The sequence below is a fragment of the Manacus vitellinus genome, unplaced genomic scaffold (genome assembly GCF_001715985.3).
Source record: "Manacus vitellinus isolate BGI_N305 unplaced genomic scaffold, ASM171598v3 scaffold_2_pilon, whole genome shotgun sequence".
NCBI classification, from domain to species: domain Eukaryota; kingdom Metazoa; phylum Chordata; class Aves; order Passeriformes; family Pipridae; genus Manacus; species Manacus vitellinus.
Window position 1 is genome coordinate 33,186,885 of NW_021940208.1, and position 18,446 is coordinate 33,205,330.

The 18,446-nt window shown below is 42.0% G+C and overlaps 1 protein-coding gene across 1 annotated transcript in view; it reads left to right on the top strand.

The window, feature by feature from the left end:
- Positions 1-18,150, top strand: part of LHFPL6 (LHFPL tetraspan subfamily member 6) — a 137,760-nt gene extending 119,610 nt beyond the window's left edge. The window contains exons 2-3 of the mRNA XM_029961012.1: positions 4,645-4,743; positions 17,047-18,150. Coding sequence (XP_029816872.1) covers positions 4,645-4,743; positions 17,047-17,165 — 218 coding nt within the window. The 3' untranslated portion in view covers positions 17,166-18,150. The remainder of the gene's footprint in view (positions 1-4,644; positions 4,744-17,046) is intronic.
- The last annotated feature ends 296 nt before the right edge of the window (positions 18,151-18,446 follow it).

Genomic DNA, 18,446 nt, shown 5'->3' on the forward strand with positions numbered 1-18,446 from the left:
CATTCCCAAGTATGGAACCTCTCCAGAAAAGCTGATCTGTGACAGTGCCAACACCTCCACTAGTGCATGGTATGTCATCTAAAACAGCAGCCAAGTGCCACCAGCACCTCTACTTGCTGGCTGGCCCTGTCACACTGATTGGCTCCCTCACACCTCAAAGCTGCAGCCCCTTTTGTGAAGATGACTTTTACAGACCTGCACATATCCTTCCCCTTTCAATTTCTTTTAATGACTGTAGCGGATAATGGAAGGTGACAGATGATGGTAATTACAGCATGTTGAGGTTTGAGTTTTTTTCCTTTCTTAAGAAATGTTATAGGCATCCTAAGCATTTTAAGCAGCTGTAAAGATGGGTGTGGTATCCTGGGTAGCATAGCTGACTAAATGCAATAACCATAGAGCAAGCCAGAATGTGACTCTTGAGCTAAACTAGTAACTGCTCTCTACTGAAGTTGCAAAATTAACTTAATGTTTTCCACTGGGTTTGCAACCCTTGGATTTAATGTAGATCTTTCAGCGGAAGTTGCAGCTGTTCAGCAGGATCTACATCTTCTGTGATTAAATAAATTGGCTGTAAACCTGTATGAATTATTAGCAGTAATAGTATGTAGCCTTTTTGCTTTTGCAGGGTTTGATCTACACAATTAGTTGCTTACAAATAGAGGTGGATTGATTAGAAGGAAAAGAAGAGGCTGAGGGGCTTTTGTCCAAGTCCTATTAACACCATGGGCTTTGAGGCACGCTTCATACCTTCCATGTGTAAAGGAAGGGAGTTGAAATGCCAGTTCCCAGCTTCACTACCCATGCAGGCTGAGGCAGCATCAACCTTGATGAAGTCATGTAGAATCCTGCTGAAAGCAATGGGACATGACACACACATGCTCATACATATAAATATACCTCAGGGCATAAAGCAAAACTCGTGAAACCTTTTTTTGCTGACTAGCAGGCTCTAAATCTTTGTGGAAGTCTTATGCTGAAAGCAAGTCCCTGAGTTTGGCCCTAACCTTGCCTGCAAGAAATACTGGGGAGCACAAGTGTTTTGTCAGTAGACACAAATCTACAATAGGTGCATGCACAACACTACAGGGAAGTGTCTGAAGGTGAATCAAAACCAGCTGAAAACTAGTGATATCAAAGGAGATGCCAAAGCAACAACATTAAGACTTGTGGACAGTTGGTACCTATGACAAAACCAGTATTTATAGGCATAAGCCTTTTTGCCAGATTGGAATGTAGACCCATGCTCCTGGCAGCACCATTGGTCTCTGAAAGGTTTTTTGTTCTCTAAATGAAGCGTGTAAGCTTGCCCATGGCTTTATACCTTGTCCTTTGCACATAAACATACTGCTGCTCGTGCTTGGGGGTCATGTGGCAGCACCAGTGAGAGGCAGCAGTTTCCCATTTGATCTCATCATCACACTGCAGGCTGCAAGCAGAAGGAAGCTGCAGTGCTCAATGGCTGGTATTCCATAAATGGAACTCAGCACTGCTAAAATCCATACCCAACTGGAGAGCCAGCTGTCGCTGGGGTAGGGAGGCTTTCTGACAGTATGCCCTTACTTGGTTTATCTATTTCTAGGAGGCACAGCTAATGGTGAGGCTCAGTGGTGGGTGCTGTGGGCTGGTTACTAGGCAGTGTGGACTGGCTTTAAGGGCAAGCAGCCATATATGAGCTTCTTTGGAGCAATTCAACATTGAAGTATATTGCATTGCTAAGGAATTTTTGACTGAAACACAGAATTTCTTTTCAGGGAAACTGGGCTTTAAACTTACAGAGATGGATGTACAGAAATGGAAGAAGGAAATAAGTTGCCAAGGCTTGAGATCACTGTATTCAGTGTAGCACTGGAGGCAGAAAGAGTGAACAGGTACACATGTTTGGAAGAGGATGAGCTGTGTTTGGAGAGTGGCAGTATAAAATGCTGTGAGCAGTACTCGTGGGAAAAAATCCAAACAAGAACCTGTTGCTGCAACAAAACCTAAAGAGAGCTGAAAACAAACAGTCTGTGAATGCAATGTGCGCTAGACACTCTTGCCACCTGAGGAGAGTAATTGGCAGGGGCTGAGTAAGAGCTTGTTCTGGGTTTGGAGGAGCAGTATTGTTATGCTAATAGTCCTTTCACTTTCCTGCAGTGCTGCTGTTGTGGTCTCCTGGAAGAATTGGGCAGAAGGCTTTCCCAGGACCTGTTTGTGAGGAAGGGCTGGCTGCCATTTCATCTGGTCTAATGCAGGTGGCTGCAAGCCTGCCTTCCCTCCTACCCCCACCATACATCTCCCTGCCCCTCGCAACGGAGCTCTTTGAGCCTTTGCAAGGTCTCACAGACAGTCTGTTCAAGTACACAGGTTGATTGAAACCAGCCCAGCCAGGGTGGTTCACTTTTGGCCAGTGCAGCTTCTGAGCTGTGGTCTGTCTGGGCTGGCACCGGGCAGGTCATGGGCACCAAGACTGGTATGGGAAGGGGTCAGAACCACTGCAGGACTGGCCAGGGCTGTCACAGTCCACTGGTCTGTGAGGATATCTCTGGCATGCAGGTGCTCTTCCTCCCTTCCCCATGCATTCTCATAATTAATAGTGATGTTTCTCCTTGCCCCACGGGGTCCTGCCCATTCCTAGCACATCAGCCATGCTGTGCATGCCTCACCTTTCTTGCTTTAACAGTTCAAGTGAGAAGCAGTTGGTTTTTTTTTTTCAGAGTCTTAAGCTGTCTTTAACAAATGTAGACCCAGTTTTGGCCTAAGTTCTCTTGTCTGACAATTTGATTAGAAGTGATTCTCATTTACATGGATTCTACCAGCTGCTGTCTGCTCTATGACCCTGGGGGGGAAAAAAATCATATGATACTGTGAAAGTCATTAGCGAGGACATTAGAAGCAGCCATATCCAGGTCAGGCAAAGTTCTGAAAATATCTGGCATTCATGTGTCCTTAATTGCATTTCTGTCTTTACAGCTGTTGTGTGAATGCACCATCTGAGAGGGGGCTGCCTCAGGGATTTCTTTTTCATTATGTGTTGTAGACAGGGAGACAGGAGCAAGTAGAGACTGCTCAACAAGAGAAGGAAGAAGTAGACTTGAGCAGCAAGAAGAAATCTGAACTTAGTGGAGGAAGATCTAAGGAGCTAATATTGGGTGTAAACAGGGGCAAGTGTGCTTGGAGGAGCAGCAGAAGAGCTGCTGAGCTACTTTGCTAGCAGCTGAGATGCTAAGACATTAAACATTTTTTGAGGAAAGATGAGATACCACTTCTGGACTTCAGTGCCTTGTTTAGGTGTGTCTTTGAGCAAATAAAGAACGTAATAAGATGATTTCTGTGTCTTACAGGACCATCAGCAATATGAGAAGTTTAGGTATCTTGAGAATGAAGACAGTAGAAATGTACAAAAAGCTCCAGGCCCTGAGTCAGAATCCCTCTCAGGACTCCTGTTAGACTGATGTGATTTTTCCAGTGTCTCTGTCACAACACCCAGGGCTTTTCTGCACTAGGAACATGGCAGCATAAGTGCTTTGCCAGGGAGCACATTCTCCTTATTGTCAAGAGAGGAAGAACATGGTGGTGTGAGGTCAAGAGATGTGCAAGTCAGCAAGTGACAGCTCTAGGGCCTGAAATCTTGTGCTCTACCTAGCAGGTAAAAGGCACCACTAGAAACTTTATGACGACTTGCTTGCCTTTACAGCCTGCAAAGTGTCAGTTGCTCCCAACCCATTATCTACATATTAATTTGTTTCCAGTCTTATAAGTAAGATCTGACACAAAGGAGGTAACATTTAGATGCTGTAATATACATTGAAATGTTCTCTGTAGGCTGTCTGTGTAAGAAGCTTTGCTGGCTACACCTGCTTTTTGGCAGCAGCTGCAGTGAGAGCTGAGGATGCAATATGATAAAAATGCCACTTTTGCAAAATAATCATAGTACACTGAGTGATAGTGCATTGAGCAAGGTCTTGTGAAGGGAAAGACTTTACCAAAACACACCTGTCTAGGACAGCATGAAGGCTAGAGAAAATAAAGCATGTTGTGAATGTTAAGCCAAGTATGATAATAGGTAAATGGCTCAAGACCTCAGTTGTTTCAGCTGACTGACTTGAGAAAACTTTGTGGAGTGTGTATTTGTGCTATGAATTGATCAGATGGAATGAAACCATTATTCTCTTGGTTTTGAAAGAGTGAAAACCAAAGGAAAATGAGAAAAGATTAGCACAACTGTCAGTTTTCCTGCTAGAACTTTGGTAGACCCTGGTTGATTGTTGTTTTAATTAATCAGAAGCAATCAGCTTGTAAATACTGTGATTAACACAGCTTCTATTTAACCCCATGTTGTGTTTTTCAAACTGTGTATGTAGCAGTTCTGCAGAGTAGAAGAGGAGTCTAAAAGCTCTCATATAAAAGTTCCAGAAGCTGAGGATGGCTTTTGGTGCTGAACTGCCCAGGCTGGCTCCAGCCCACAGACCAGCTCTAAAACAGTGCAGCAGAATGCAGTAGTAGAAGTCCAAATGATTTTCAACTGTTTTTAGGAGAAGAAGAGACTTTTTTTTCTCTGGGATTCCCAAATGGCAGCTTGACACTTTGATTCCCAAGTGGCACCCTGTGTTAAAGTTAATAGCAATTGCTTGTATAAACTTCTGCTTCCTTTTCTCCCCATAGGTTTGTTGATTGGCTCTGGTTGTGCCCTCTATCCTCTTGGCTGGGACAGTGAAGAAGTCAGACAAACCTGTGGTAACCTTTCCAACCAGTTTGAATTGGGTGAGTCATCATTAGAGCATCTGAGCCACCTTAGACTCTTGCTATGTGTTGACCATAAGAGCAAACTAGGACATGAGTTCAGGCTGGGAGAAGTAACCTACCTGTGAGTGGTAGGCTATTCATATTGCATAATTCTGGTATGGTGCTAAGGCAGGGAATTTCAGATAGTTTTCTGTTAATATTTTCCAGAAGAATGTTATAAAATAAAATGAAGGAATCTGTGTATGTATGTATGTATATTTTTAAGATATAAATTAGATTTAATAGTCTTGCAGTGTGGGAGCTAACACCCCTGGCAACCTAGACAGAGGCATCCCATCACTGCACAGGTCAGGGTAATTCTCAATTAGTACAATTGGCTATCTTAGAATTCTGACATGCTTATGGCCTTCTAACTCAAGCTTAAAGAGTATATTTTTTTTGTTATTCACATATTTGGAAAGCTGGCAAATTACATGTGTTCTCTATGTCAGCCTTCTCCCAAATAAGCCAGTGATCTTACTGGTGATGTCTACATGAGACGAGAATGAGAACCAGGGATGAAGCCAAACCAGGCTCACACCTTTGTCTCTCTAGAGAAGGTCTAGAAAGCAAGGGCTAAGCAGCAACCTAAGGATTAAGCAATGTGGATGATCAGGATCTGATGTTTGAATGCTCATCTAGGTCCTTGTTTAGCTAGAAGGATTGAAGCAGTTGCTGACACCGTACTCTGTAAGTGCTCTCTTATCCTGTGTCACTCGAAGAGGGGGATCTGCAATCCTCCTGAAGGAACAGGAGAGACTGAGCACCTTGACCCCCCACTGACTTGAGAGCTTCTGCTCCCAAGCACACAGAGCTCCCCCTTTCCAGCTCCTGAAAGCTAAGCCTTAGTTGATCTTAGAAATTCTTTCCATAGCTGTGTGTGCAGGACCTGTGCAGGACCTGACAGTAATCCCAGTGCAAGGAATAATGGACAGAAATGATCTCCTAGGGTTAAATACAAACCTACTGCATTATCTTTTAATTTTACACTGATGTTTCTGTCAGATTTCAGGAGTAAGGAGATTTGTTCCCATCTCACAATGTTTTTTGTCAAGATATGAAAATGAATTGAGGTTGAAAGATAAAAAAATATTGCTTTGGGAGAGATGCTTCTGGCCACCCTCCCCTACACCATTCCTGTGGTGTTTTGAGTGCATTTGATCTGGCACGGGACCAAAAGTTCTCATAACCAATATCAGTACCCATCACTACAGTGCCACTGATGCTTTTATCAGCAACCACCTATGGTGTTGCCCAAGGCATGTATAATGTGCTCTAGAAGCTTTACCTTGTTGTTCTGAACTCTAATATCCTTCTGTGGTATTGATATTAAATTTTCTTTTCAGTGAAGTATAAAAACTTCCTGCAAGATTTTTATTCACCTAATAATTGAAAGATATAAACACAAAGGAGAGGGAGCAGAGGGAACAGAAATGTATTAGCAGAAAAAAACGTCCCGGAGCTGAGATTCCCAGCTCTGTGGAAAGATGTCTCAAAGGATGGAGTAGGCAAAACTCTCTGGTAACTGTTGCAGGGAACATTCAGGTTTGCTGCTGCCCATGGTCAATCCTGTGCAGAAGCCTGAAGTAGCTCCTAGCCAGTGCATTGAGCAGCACCCCCTTTGAAAGGCCAGCTAGCCCCTCACTGGTGCACCCTGATGCCTGCTCTTCCATGCCAAGTACGTGAGCAGCTCTGCTGCTGTGATTCCTGCTTGTTTCCCTGTTTGTTCCCAGGTGCAGAAAGGTGTTACCTTTCCAGGTTATTTCTCTGCAAACCCAGAAGGTGGGTGTCATGCCAGTCTGAGCTCCTTGAAGACAGCACTTGGGCAGTTACAAACTGTGATCTTGAATTCCATCATGTCCACAATCAGAGCAGGATCTCCGAGACCACCTTCATTGTCTTGATCTTGACTCACGAGTCCGATATTTCCATAAATTGAATCACTCTGCTGTTAAAGTCAGTGAAGAAACACATGTAAAAAATTTCAGCTGACAGCTTTTCTTCAAGATACACATAAGGATGATAAGATGCATTGCATTAACTGTGAAGGCATGTACTCGTACTGTATTTTCTAGACGCAGAGCACACAGGGCAGGTGTTATACATGCCTAGACTTGACAGCAGTGCTGGTCTCACTGATCTGCTGCAATCATATGTTAACACATTAATTAGCAGATTATAATGAGAGCTGAAATTTGCTGTAGTGATTTCTGCTAGGCAGCTCTGCCACTAAACATCTCTTTTCCATGTACATTGGCAGTGAACTTAAATGCTTGGCTAGAGTTTTTTTACTTAATGGCAGTGTCTGGTTGATGCTGTGTTATCAAAATCATCTATAAAGAAGAGGTACTGTCCGAGGGCCATTCAATAACCACACTGCTCATCTTTCATAAATACCTCTTGGTTGGTGATAACCCCAACTCTCTAGTCTTTTCTGAATCATTAGACACTGGCATCCTCATTATAGCCTACAGTCCAAGAATGATATTTCAAAGACTTAATCTCACTAAGTCTCAAGACAAATTTAAGCAATTATTGCTTTCATTTGAATATTTAATTTGATTAAGCCGCTATGATATGCTTTCTATCCCTGAGTCTGTGAAATGAGTTGTATGAAGAACCACACTGCATTCAAAATATGCTCTCAGAAAATCTGAGCTGCTGTGAGCCCTGCACTGGTTTACTAATGAAGAAAAGGTGGTGATGGGAGTGCTGGTCCTGCCCCTCCTTCTGCTATAGGTGCTAGTGAGGATGCCACTGAGAGTCTAATTCAGCCCATGTGGTTAGTCTCAAAGGAAAGGGTGTTCAAAGGAATGCTGGTCAGCAGACAGCACTGACTCCTCTGCAAGCATGGTAGAGCAACTGCTTCAGCTTGGGCCTCAGGGAATGTGTGTCTGTGGTTAGGAAAGGAGGGTCAAAGCTCACCAGGTTTGACCACAGAGCCCGGAAAGGTGGGGATTCAGCACTGATTTGTTGTGGATTTACAAAAGGTGAAGGGGAAAAATGTTTTAGGTTGACGGTAGAGAAGATAATCCAGGAGCTGCAATCTACATTGTAGGAGGATGAAAACAAGAGGCAGGTACAGATGAGGAACTACGAGAACTCTCTTGAGAAGAAGCTGAATTGTGCACCATGAAATGTAATGTTAACCAGAAATGTTCTAGAATTAGCAATTAAATGAAACCCAAACATGACTAACGCTCACCCCCTGTAACATGCTCATAACTAGATAAAATAAATAAATAGAAATGCTAAGAACCCTAATCCTTAGTGGGTGTACTAGATAAGAAATGCTTGTCATGTCTTCAGGCACTCTGAAAAGGCAAGACTAATAGGCACTCCAAATAGTGCTGATAGCCCATATTGTGAAGAGGAACCCCCCTCCCTCCACCCCCATCAAACACACACATTTCTGTGTACATTCCAAAGCAATATTTAAAAAGGCTTCAGGAAAAATAGTCATGTCTTTAATTTATGTATAAGTGGATTTGAGTATTCTTTTCTAGAAAACCTGAGCCGATATTGTGAAATGCCCAGCAGTTTGCTGCTCTCTTTAAAAATGGATATTTATTTGGCTTTTATAAAGTGAACTATATCCAAAGAATTTACTTAGACATTTATGTATTTATTTAATTGGGCTTTTTTTTTTTCAGTCAAATGAAAGTGGTTGTACAACTCCATCTCTGACAAAGAGGAGTTATTCTTCAACTGAGGATATCCTGCCAAGGACAGCTTCATTTGTTGATTAAATGACATTCAATAGATGAGCTGTTTTGCTAATGGAAATGGGGAATAACCTCCATAAATAGACAGATGGAGACTGGCGCACCTGTAGAGGGGCTGGCTCCCAGCTCTTCTCTAGCAATCTGGTTTTGCCATCCTGAAAAAAAGCATAGTGATAGATTAGACCTTTGACAAATGACCCCTTGCAAATCTTGTTGAGGGGTTAAGGTCATGATAGGTGTCTGTTGTGTTCCTCTGCTTGTGGTTGCCAGCTTCCTACTCAGCATGACCTCTGTGGAGGACTTGGAGCCCTGCTTTGTATTGCAGCATCCCATCACAGGTCACAGATGGAGCAGAATTCCCAGTGAAACACTAGACTGAACTGGAGCAATCTTCTACAGCTGTTTTTAGGGTAGTAACTCCTAGAAATAGGGCAATTCAAATAAATGGGGGAAGAAAAAAGAGATTTTTATGTTTTAAAGCTGCACAGTTGCTTGCTCATTGACTGAGTCAAAATCCTCAGTCTAATTTGGCAACAGGCTAATGCCTGAGGTGGAGACTGGAGTAATAAGCGAGCAGTGCTCAAAGGGGCTGCCTTTCATTGAGGGTGGATCAAAATCATCCTAATCTCTTGCCACTGTGCAAAATGTTATTGTTATGTTGCATTATTTACATCCTGGAGTTGCCTATGGGCCCTTTCAGGGCAGCACTGACATAGCACAGCAGTACAAGAGCTGCTGACTGAAGTGTGTGAAAGTGAGTCAGATCTACAAAATCCCCACGTCTACAAAAGGAATTAGCAGGTGATTTCCCAAAAGCAAGCATCATTATAGCATATCATATAGCACACATTCAATTTTACTGAGCTAGAGGCACTAATATAATTTTTTTTTTCATTTCTAAATGTACCACATAAGAATAACAACTGAAAAATTAGGGTTTTATCAGTAAATTTACCTAGACATAGATGACTTATGCCCTAGGAAATTTCATCTGGCCTCGAGCTGCCAATGCCCTGCCACCAGATTTATGAAATGATATTGTGTACTTATCTTATTAAACTGAAAAATGAAGGCACTAAATTTAAGATAAAGTCTAATTTTTAAGTTGAACTACTTGGAAAACATTTTTTCTTCCTTTGAGGAAATACAGTGTCATTGGGCAGTCAGAACTCAGCTTGGATGATCAATGCTTCAGAATTTGTTATGACCTACCCTTTTTTGTGAGAGATTACTTTTTATGTCATCCGTCTCCTTACCTAGGACCTACTGGTTTTTATTCTGCTAGGTGATTTTTGTGCTCAGAAGCATTCTGAGCACAAACAGGGCTTGGTGTTTGCTATATGTGACTACCTTCAGAGCTCTGAGTTTCATGATGCTTTTCTTTGCTATTGCCAAAGTTCTATTCGGTGACGGCACAGGTTGCTCTGGCTGCCCAGAGAAGCTGCAGATGCCCCATCCCTGAAAGTGCTCAAGGCCACGTTGGATGGGCTTTTGAGTAACCTGGTCTAGTGGAAGGTGTCCCTGCCCATGAAAGGGGGGTTGGAACTAGATGGTCTTTAAGGTCTTTTCTAACCCAAACCAGTCATAGGATTCTTTGACTAAGGCAGTGAAAATGACAGGTCTGGCATCAAGGAGTCAGGTGTGGCCATTGGCACACCATGTCCTGCCTACCCACTGGGCAGCTGCTACCTTAGCCTGCCCAAGATGCATTCTGTGCTTATTTGAGTTCATGTCATCCTTATAAGACTGGGAACAGTCTCATGTCCTGTGTTTTCTGCAAATCCTTCTAGATCCTCTCTAGTTGTTTCACTTTCTCTGGCTGTCATGCTCTGTCTCTCCCTGTCCTGGGCTCAGTTGCAGCAGCAACCAAAGCAAGAGCTCCAAATACACACCTTTGTTTGCTGTCTCTGGCAGTCCATCCATCTGTGAACTGCTATGAAAGGGCTTGCCTGGCCAAAGTGGCTGTCTAGAGAGCAACTTAAAAGCCTGGCTCCGATCCTGAACTAAACAAGCAGCTGAAATGGCCTGAAAACCTCTCAGAAACTTCTCTGTTGAGAGATATTTGTTTCCAAATATCATTGTTATTAAGGTTCCCCTTTGCCGCTTTTAGAGGGCTTGAAATATCTTAAAGAGAACTGTTGACTTGATAATTACTTTTGCTGTAGAAATGTTAGAGTAAATGATCTTTAAAGCACTTTGAAAGCAAACCGTGCAGTTACTAAAACAGCATAAAGCCCCCACAGAAAGCAGTGGATATAAAAAAAGCTTTGTCAGCTAGTTAATTTGTCTTAGGTGACATCATTTTAGCATCTGGCTGAGTGTTGCCATACAGTGCCAAAACAATCAAGGTAAGGATTTAGAGGGAAGGACAGTTAGTTCGAGTCCTATTAAAGGCAAAAGATTCAAAGATGTTTTTCTATGAGAAATCAATCTGAAAAAGGCAGGTTTTTTGTTTTCAGGTCCTCTGCAAAGAGCTCAGAGATTTTACCAGTTCATTCTTTTTTGGCTGGGGCTGAGCACAATCTTTACAAGCATACCTGAGGTGCAGCTACTGAGTTATTAGATAAATGAGTGAGTAAACTACGTGTTAGTAAAGACAGTGTTCCATCAAGAAACATTTCCTCTTTCATGCTACCCAGATAGCTTCCATTCTTAAATCTTCATAAGCCTTTGGTGACTATATCAAGGTCCACATATATTTTAATGTAAGGGGGGACTATTTACAAGAGCATATAGTGACAGGAATGGCTTGAAAGAGAGTAGGTTTAAATATTAGGAAAAAAATTCTTTACTATGAGGGTGGTGGGGCACTGGATCATGTTGCTCAGGGAAGTTGTGGATGCCCCATCCCTGTAAGATTTTAAAGTCAGGTTGGCTGGTCTGAGCAACCTGGTCTAGTAGAAGATGTCATTCCCCATGGCAGGGGGGTTGGAACTATATGATATTTAAGGTCCCTTCCAACCCAAACCATACTATGGTTCTATAAAGCACTTACCTTTGTTGCCAGACTTAGATCATGGTCATGCAAGGACCCTCTGCAGTCAATAGACATAAGTGTAAGCATCCAGAAAGGGACTCAGACTACCTGGAGCAAGTATTTGGTGCTCTTTATTATTCAAAAAGGGCAGCTGAACTGGTTGTTTGGAATCTCTTCATAGTTAAAAGGGAGAAAAATAGGTGCTACTTGAACAGAGTTCACCTGCTGTACTTCAGATGTTTACCTTAAGAAGAAATGCAACACAATTTTATAAGTGACTTTTCCTCCTCCTTGTTTCTGGAGGGAATCTGAGATACTAGTCCAGGGTGGATGTCCAAAGAGAGGGGAAATTGATTTCAGTTCCCGCACTAGGTGAGATTTCTGCTGACTTCTTGCAGGAGGCTGAGAGTGCTCCTTATTAGCTCGACATAAGCCATTTGCCCTTGGGAATTTGAGCACTGTAATTGACACAAGGTATTGGTTTCTCCTTCATTGTTCCATGATAAATACACACCTACAGCAAATTTGAGGTTTGATTAAGCAAAATTATGTGATCCTCCAAAGAAAGGAGGATTTGGTCATATGAGTGAGTGTCTGCATACAGCAGAACTAAAGAATTTCAAGTTGGCATTTTTGTCCTAGTTTTTTACACTTCAGAACTTTATGAAATTTTATGCATTTAGTTACAGACCAATTATAAGTAACCAAAATAGCTTGATCTGTACACACATAAAAAAATCATATTCCTTTGAAAAGCTAAATCCATTGAGAAAGTCAGATCCATGCAACAGACAAAGAAACCAGTTTCACTGAATGCATTATTTTGGAGCAGTCTATTTGCCTTATATAGTGTTCTTTCTTTGTCTCACTTAACTACTTTAATCCTTTCTGGATGCATTCCAAGTTTCAGCTTCTTTTCATGCTTTAGTAGCTGATTTCACATGACAGTTTTTCATTGTAGCTGTGTCAAGAAAAAAATCTTCAGCTATTTAATTTATCATGGATTTTTTTCAAAATAATTGTGCCTTCATATTAATTAGCTGATTATCTTTTACATTCGTTTATGTCTTTCATATTCCAAATCCCTGTATATCCCTTAACATCACACTCTGCTTTCTTCTCTGATTTCTTTTCCAGCATCCTGATTGATTATGCGAATTCACATTCTCTATAGTACTGGACTCCCATGTGAAACCGTTAATTAGAATTCCTGCAAAACTTCTTGGAAATTTTGCAGGAATTGTAGTTTTTATTTTTGGAGGTATATAATTTGTATTCTACAGTCCAGCTAATTCTGAAATCTTTTTTTCTTTATCTTGGAAAATAGGCTGTACTTAAGGTTAATTGATTAGAGTTTGGCAAATACTCTAGACTGCAAGCCCAGGGTAGTCTTAAAATTAACAGCACAATTAACAGGTACAAATATTTAAGATACTAAATCATGCAATTAACAGATTTGCAACCAAGACACTTTCATATTCAGGATATTTTTTCATAAGTGGCAATTATTGGTTATTTTAGATGAAACCATATGTTATTTCTAAGACCTTGATAACTGTATGTGATAATTATTTATAAGACATCATGAATAGAAATCCTGCTAAAATTCTGTTTTGGCAACTGGATCCTGGCTCAGTTCCATGGTAGATCAAGCATCCACAGATTTTCTATTACCAAATTTCACTCACTTCCAAATTTTTCTTAATCTTTATTTGCCTATATATTCAAGAGGAGGAGGGGAGCGAGGAGACATATATCATGGCCTCGAAGATTACATTAGAAATAAGAAGAAGGCATAGAAGTGTTTTTTAATAAGCCCATCAGTCACTGCGAAACCACTCCTCCACATTTTCTGATTTCTTTTGATTTAGTAAATATTGCATTATGTTCTCTGGGACTCTTTTCTGTGAATCTTCTTTTGATAGTGTCCTCACTCAACATACTATTGTCCTCGGTCCTCAGGGACCACAATTTCTCTCAATCCTCTTAAAAAAAGAGAGGAGTGTAATGTTTCCACGCTTTCATTCTTTTATTTGCTTGGAAAATGGTCATCCATCCCTATAGCTGCAAAGTTCATTATTCTGTTACTTCAGTGTTCATCCTGGCACTCTTTTGCTGCCAATCACAGTAAAACAAAGGTGAAAACAAAGTTCTTAATGGCTGACTATGAATTTACCTGAGCCAACTTGGACAGTCCTGCTTCACTGAGCAACCAAAAGCTCCAATTATTTATGCTCTCTTAAAAAAAAAAAAAAAGGATCCAGAATTAACAATATGCTGAAGTGCTGAAGCCACAGCTTCTCACTCCATACTGACCTGTCAGGTAAAGACTGATTTGTTGAAAGCACCAGTTCTGTGCAGAGAAGCAAGCTGCTGTGATGCTTGTCATCTCTATCAGATAGAAGAGCACTTCAGCTGCTGGGAATTTACTTTGGCACAAAACCAGATCTAGCCCATCTTATGAGCAAGAACATGTATGAATTCTTGCATGCATCTCCACATCTTCAATGGACGAGCACTCTTATATCTATATATATGTGTGCTCCCGTGCATCCTTACGGAAAACAACAGCTTTTGTGCCTTTGTCTGTGTGTCAAAAGTGACATGGTTTTGATAACTGCTTTAATTCTATCAAGTGTTTAGGTAGTCTTGATTTTCATTTTAGAGTTTTGACATTAAAAAAGAGGGAAATTGAACACTGGATTTCTAGTCTTTAATATGACAGGCTCCATGAAAACTCTGCTCTACTTGATGGTTGATTTTCAACCCCAGTTCTGCAAAGCTCTTAACCATTTGTTTACTACTGAATACATGACTAGTCCTGCTGATGTCAGTGCAATAGTAATTCCTCAACTCTGCTTTTAATAAAGCTTCTTGTTCCTTTTAAAATGAGTGGTTTATATCAATGTGAGGCAGAAGGCATTTTACAATTTAAACTGCAACTAAGTTACCCAATTATTGATAACCAACAATCTTTCTTTAGTATACAGTAGACTAAAAAAGTCATACATGTGGTAAAATGAGAACACCAAAGCAGAGACGTTAACTCCAAAATATTTTTCTTCTTGTGTAATACAGGATTACAAAAGGGGTGGCATTGTTTCATTTTGACACGCTATAGGCATTCATTGCAATGGCTACCCTTGAGATGGATTAACTACACTTGCAATGACAAGTGTAGCTAAATCTTATACCCTCAGACACCTGCCCCGCTGCAGGCTCTTCTTCAGCACAACAGCTTGAAATTCTGTTCTGCTCAGCAGCATCCAAGTACAGATCAAGCTATTCTATCCAAGGCCTCCCATTGCTCTTGACACAGGCTGGAAATAATGGTCAGGTTTATTGCCACGTTATTATTGCTCTAAGGTCAGGCTCCCAGCTCTTTCATCTGTTCTCCTGCTATCCCATTCTTTCATTTGTTCATCTTGACCCAACTCACACTTGTGAACTACATTGCATTTGTTAGATCAAGAGGCTGCCGGCCTGCCGTGTCTCAGAGCATTAAGTAGGGCAGTGGTACTTTGGGTAGATGGAGCGTGGTATAGAGAAATGTTATTCTCTTCAGCCAAGAGTGAACTTGTATGTTGTGTCTGTTGAACACATCTCTGACACTGATTTAACAGTTCTTTTCTCTTAATATGTATCACACACACTGTCCCCCTCTCCCACTGCCAAGGCACAAAATTTGAAATTACACCATGCAAAAGGTTGCATTTACTTCATTCTATCCTGCTCGGGTTACAGCTTTGGGCAGTGCTCCCATGTGAATCTCTTTTTTAAAGTAGTATTTTGACATTTATTTTCTCTGCTTGGAAGCATCATGATGAGAAAGATTTACATTTTCAAGCTGCAACTACAATTCTCTAGTAGTTTTAGGAATACTTCACAATTTAAAAAGACCTATCAGATGGAGTCCATCTTATCATGAGAAATGCTGTAGCACATCCTACCCCGGTATAAATGTGATCATTTTCAAACAATCCAATGGGTTTAAACATCTGGTATATGCTTAAGTCTGGTTTTGAAATTCCCAACAGAAGCTATAGACTGTGTGTATACACTGGAAAAACAATAGATGGCCCAGAGACAGGTCTCTTCGCGTACTGCTGTGTGATTGGGCAAGTATCAGCATCAGTGACATTGCCAGGCTCTTGGCAGCAATCCAGGGTTGCTGATGGCCTTCTCTTGAGGAAGTCAGACTGTCTCTGTGGTTCTCTGTAAGGAAGCCAAGAATGGCATTGATCTACAGAGCATAACCAGATGACAAAACCAAGTAAATCTCTCTGTCTGCTCCAGCATATTAAGGAGAGAGGCTAATGAGCTCAAACCAAGGCTCAAACACAGCTCCTCAAGTCCTCTTGGTCATATCAGGGTCTTTGTTTCACTGGACATTTTTTTTAAATAAAAATTTGTGAGGCTTATGAAGAAAAAGTGAAACAGGTACTATGTTTCCTGCTGTGGTGTCAACCTGAGATCTTCAAAGTGGCCAGGAGCGTAAGTGTTGCCTCCCATTAATGTCTTCATACAAAGCTTGCCTGACAATATCCTGTAGACAGTCAATGGCCATGCTGTCTGCTTTGAGGCATGCTAATGTCTTGGACATGTTAAGATGAACAGACATCTTGTGTTTCTGGTGCCTAAGGCAGGAGTAGCTGAGTTGATAATTGCCTGAAACTGAAGCCTGGCCCTCAGGGGTGCCATTGGGACAGAATATGGACATGTCACCTATTTCTAGATGGAAACTCTGTTGATACCTTTTATCCTCTGAAGGGAAGAGTAGTTTCTGATGCTTTTTCCAGAGGTTGGGAAGGAAGTGTTGCATTGCCGCTTGTGCCTTACTGAGAGAGCTCACTGCTCAAAGGGGGGTAATATCACCCATGGTGTCAACAAGACAGGGAGAACCTCAGTTTTGAGATGGGCTGAAATCCTGAGGAGTAGCAGCAGCCATTTCCATGCTTTTGGAGGTCTCTAAGAAAGCCTCCTTCTTGCTGCAGCCATTGTTTTCCTGATCTCCTTCCCTACTGCAGGCACAGTCGTGCCTGGAAGGAGAGCAATCACTTTACAGTCCACCATGGGATTCCCCAGCACCATTCACTGGTGATGAGTTTGACTATATAAAGATCCTGAGGCCATTAAATGGATTCAGAGGCATATTGTGGCACTGTTACACAGGTTAGATGGAAGATCAGTAAAGTTTCCAGCAATAGTGGTGACCTCGGATGGGGATAGGGAAATTTCTCTAATTTTTTTATTTCCAGACTCTATGATTCCATTCCCACAGCAGCACCCATGTGGGAGGTTGCTCCTTTGTGGACGGTCAGGATCGATGCCCATGTGAACGAGTCCCCCATATCCATGTCCCGGGTTACTGTCACTCAGCAGTTCACAGCTGCATCTGGTTTCCAGCCCCGTCACCGCAATGGCAGAGCTTGAATTGTGCCCCACGTTCCCTGTCTGCGGTGGGCACACAAGTGGGGCAGAAAACTAGAAAAGTGTTTTCCTGGGTGGGCAGAAGGGAGGTTGGCGGCGGCGCTTCCTCCCCGGCTAGCGCTGATCTGTGTTGCTCTGTTTCCCTTGCAGGGACCTGCCACATCGGCTGGGCCTACTACTGCACGGGCGGGGGCGCGGCGGCGGCCATGCTGGTGTGCACCTGGCTGGCCTGCTTCTCGGGCAAGAAGCAGAAGCAATACCCCTACTGAGCTGGCCCCTGGAGCAGGTGCTGCCCGGCACCTGAGGGGCTTGCTGATGTCTTCTGGATAACGATGATGAACAAGGAATTTTTAAGTGCTTTCTCTCTGGAGCAGGCCTCGGGCGGGATGGCGGGTGGCCCCAGGATGGCAGGGAGGTGAAGGTGGTTCGAAGCCATCCGATCTGGCTGGGCAGGGACGGGCTTTCTCCCTTCAAGCCTGCTCATGGTCTGCTCCACAAAAATACAGGCAAGGAAAACTCCACTTATGCAAACAGTGAAATTCTGCATGCACCAATTAATTAAAAGGTTGGTGAGGGGGCAGCGGTGCCTGGAAGCTGAGCTACAGAATGGCAGCCCCAAAAGCACACACACACACACGCACAGATGTTGACCATGGCACAAAATGAGTAGAGAAGAAACATTTTTTTGGTGCAGTTCTTCTTTCTTTTCCTTTCTTTCGTTTGTTTTTTTTTTTTTTTTTACTTCTCTTTGGTGGTTTAAAACTCAGTGTTGCAACACTTTTTAATCTATATATTAAACTTAATAAAAGGACCAATAAGCCACTTTATCAGTATTTTGTATAATCTCTACACATTTTTCTTGCCCAAACATTTAGCCACTGCTTATTCAGCCCTCTATAACTTTTATTAAGCCTCTGTGTTTCCAGCATTATTGCAAAATGCAACATAATTACTTGGCACATGTAGCCTTCCTATAGTACTTTTATGAAATGGAGTAAATGGACGTTTTTCTGTCCATTGGAAGTTCCACTTAAGGTACTGTAGAGCTCTGTTGGTTACGTATGACTAACAGGAAACTTCTTCCAGGCATAGATTTCTGTTGCTGTTATGTTTAGCTCATTGATGTTGTATTGTGCTGTACCATGTTTATTATTTCAATATTCATTTTTGTAAAATATATATATAATATGTGCTATTTTATGTTTGTATTTGAAAAATCTCTGTAAATAAATTTTCCTTGATCAATACTTGCAACGCGTGGTCATGTCAGTAGATGAAACAGTTCCTTCCCAGATTCCCACTGGAAAAATTCTCAGAAATAGTCATAACTTTTATAGCCATGCTGTATCCTTTTACCCTGTAAAACACATACCTTTAGGGTTCAGTTACATTGCCTAAGGATAGACACCTGTTGGCACTGGAGGCATTCTGGCGTATCCCACATTTTTGCTTGCTGCTGTCAGGTGTCCTGAAGGACTTCAGTGACACCTTCCCATTTTGTCCTTGCTGCTGCAGACTCAGCATTTCACACAGCGCTGCATTATCCCTAT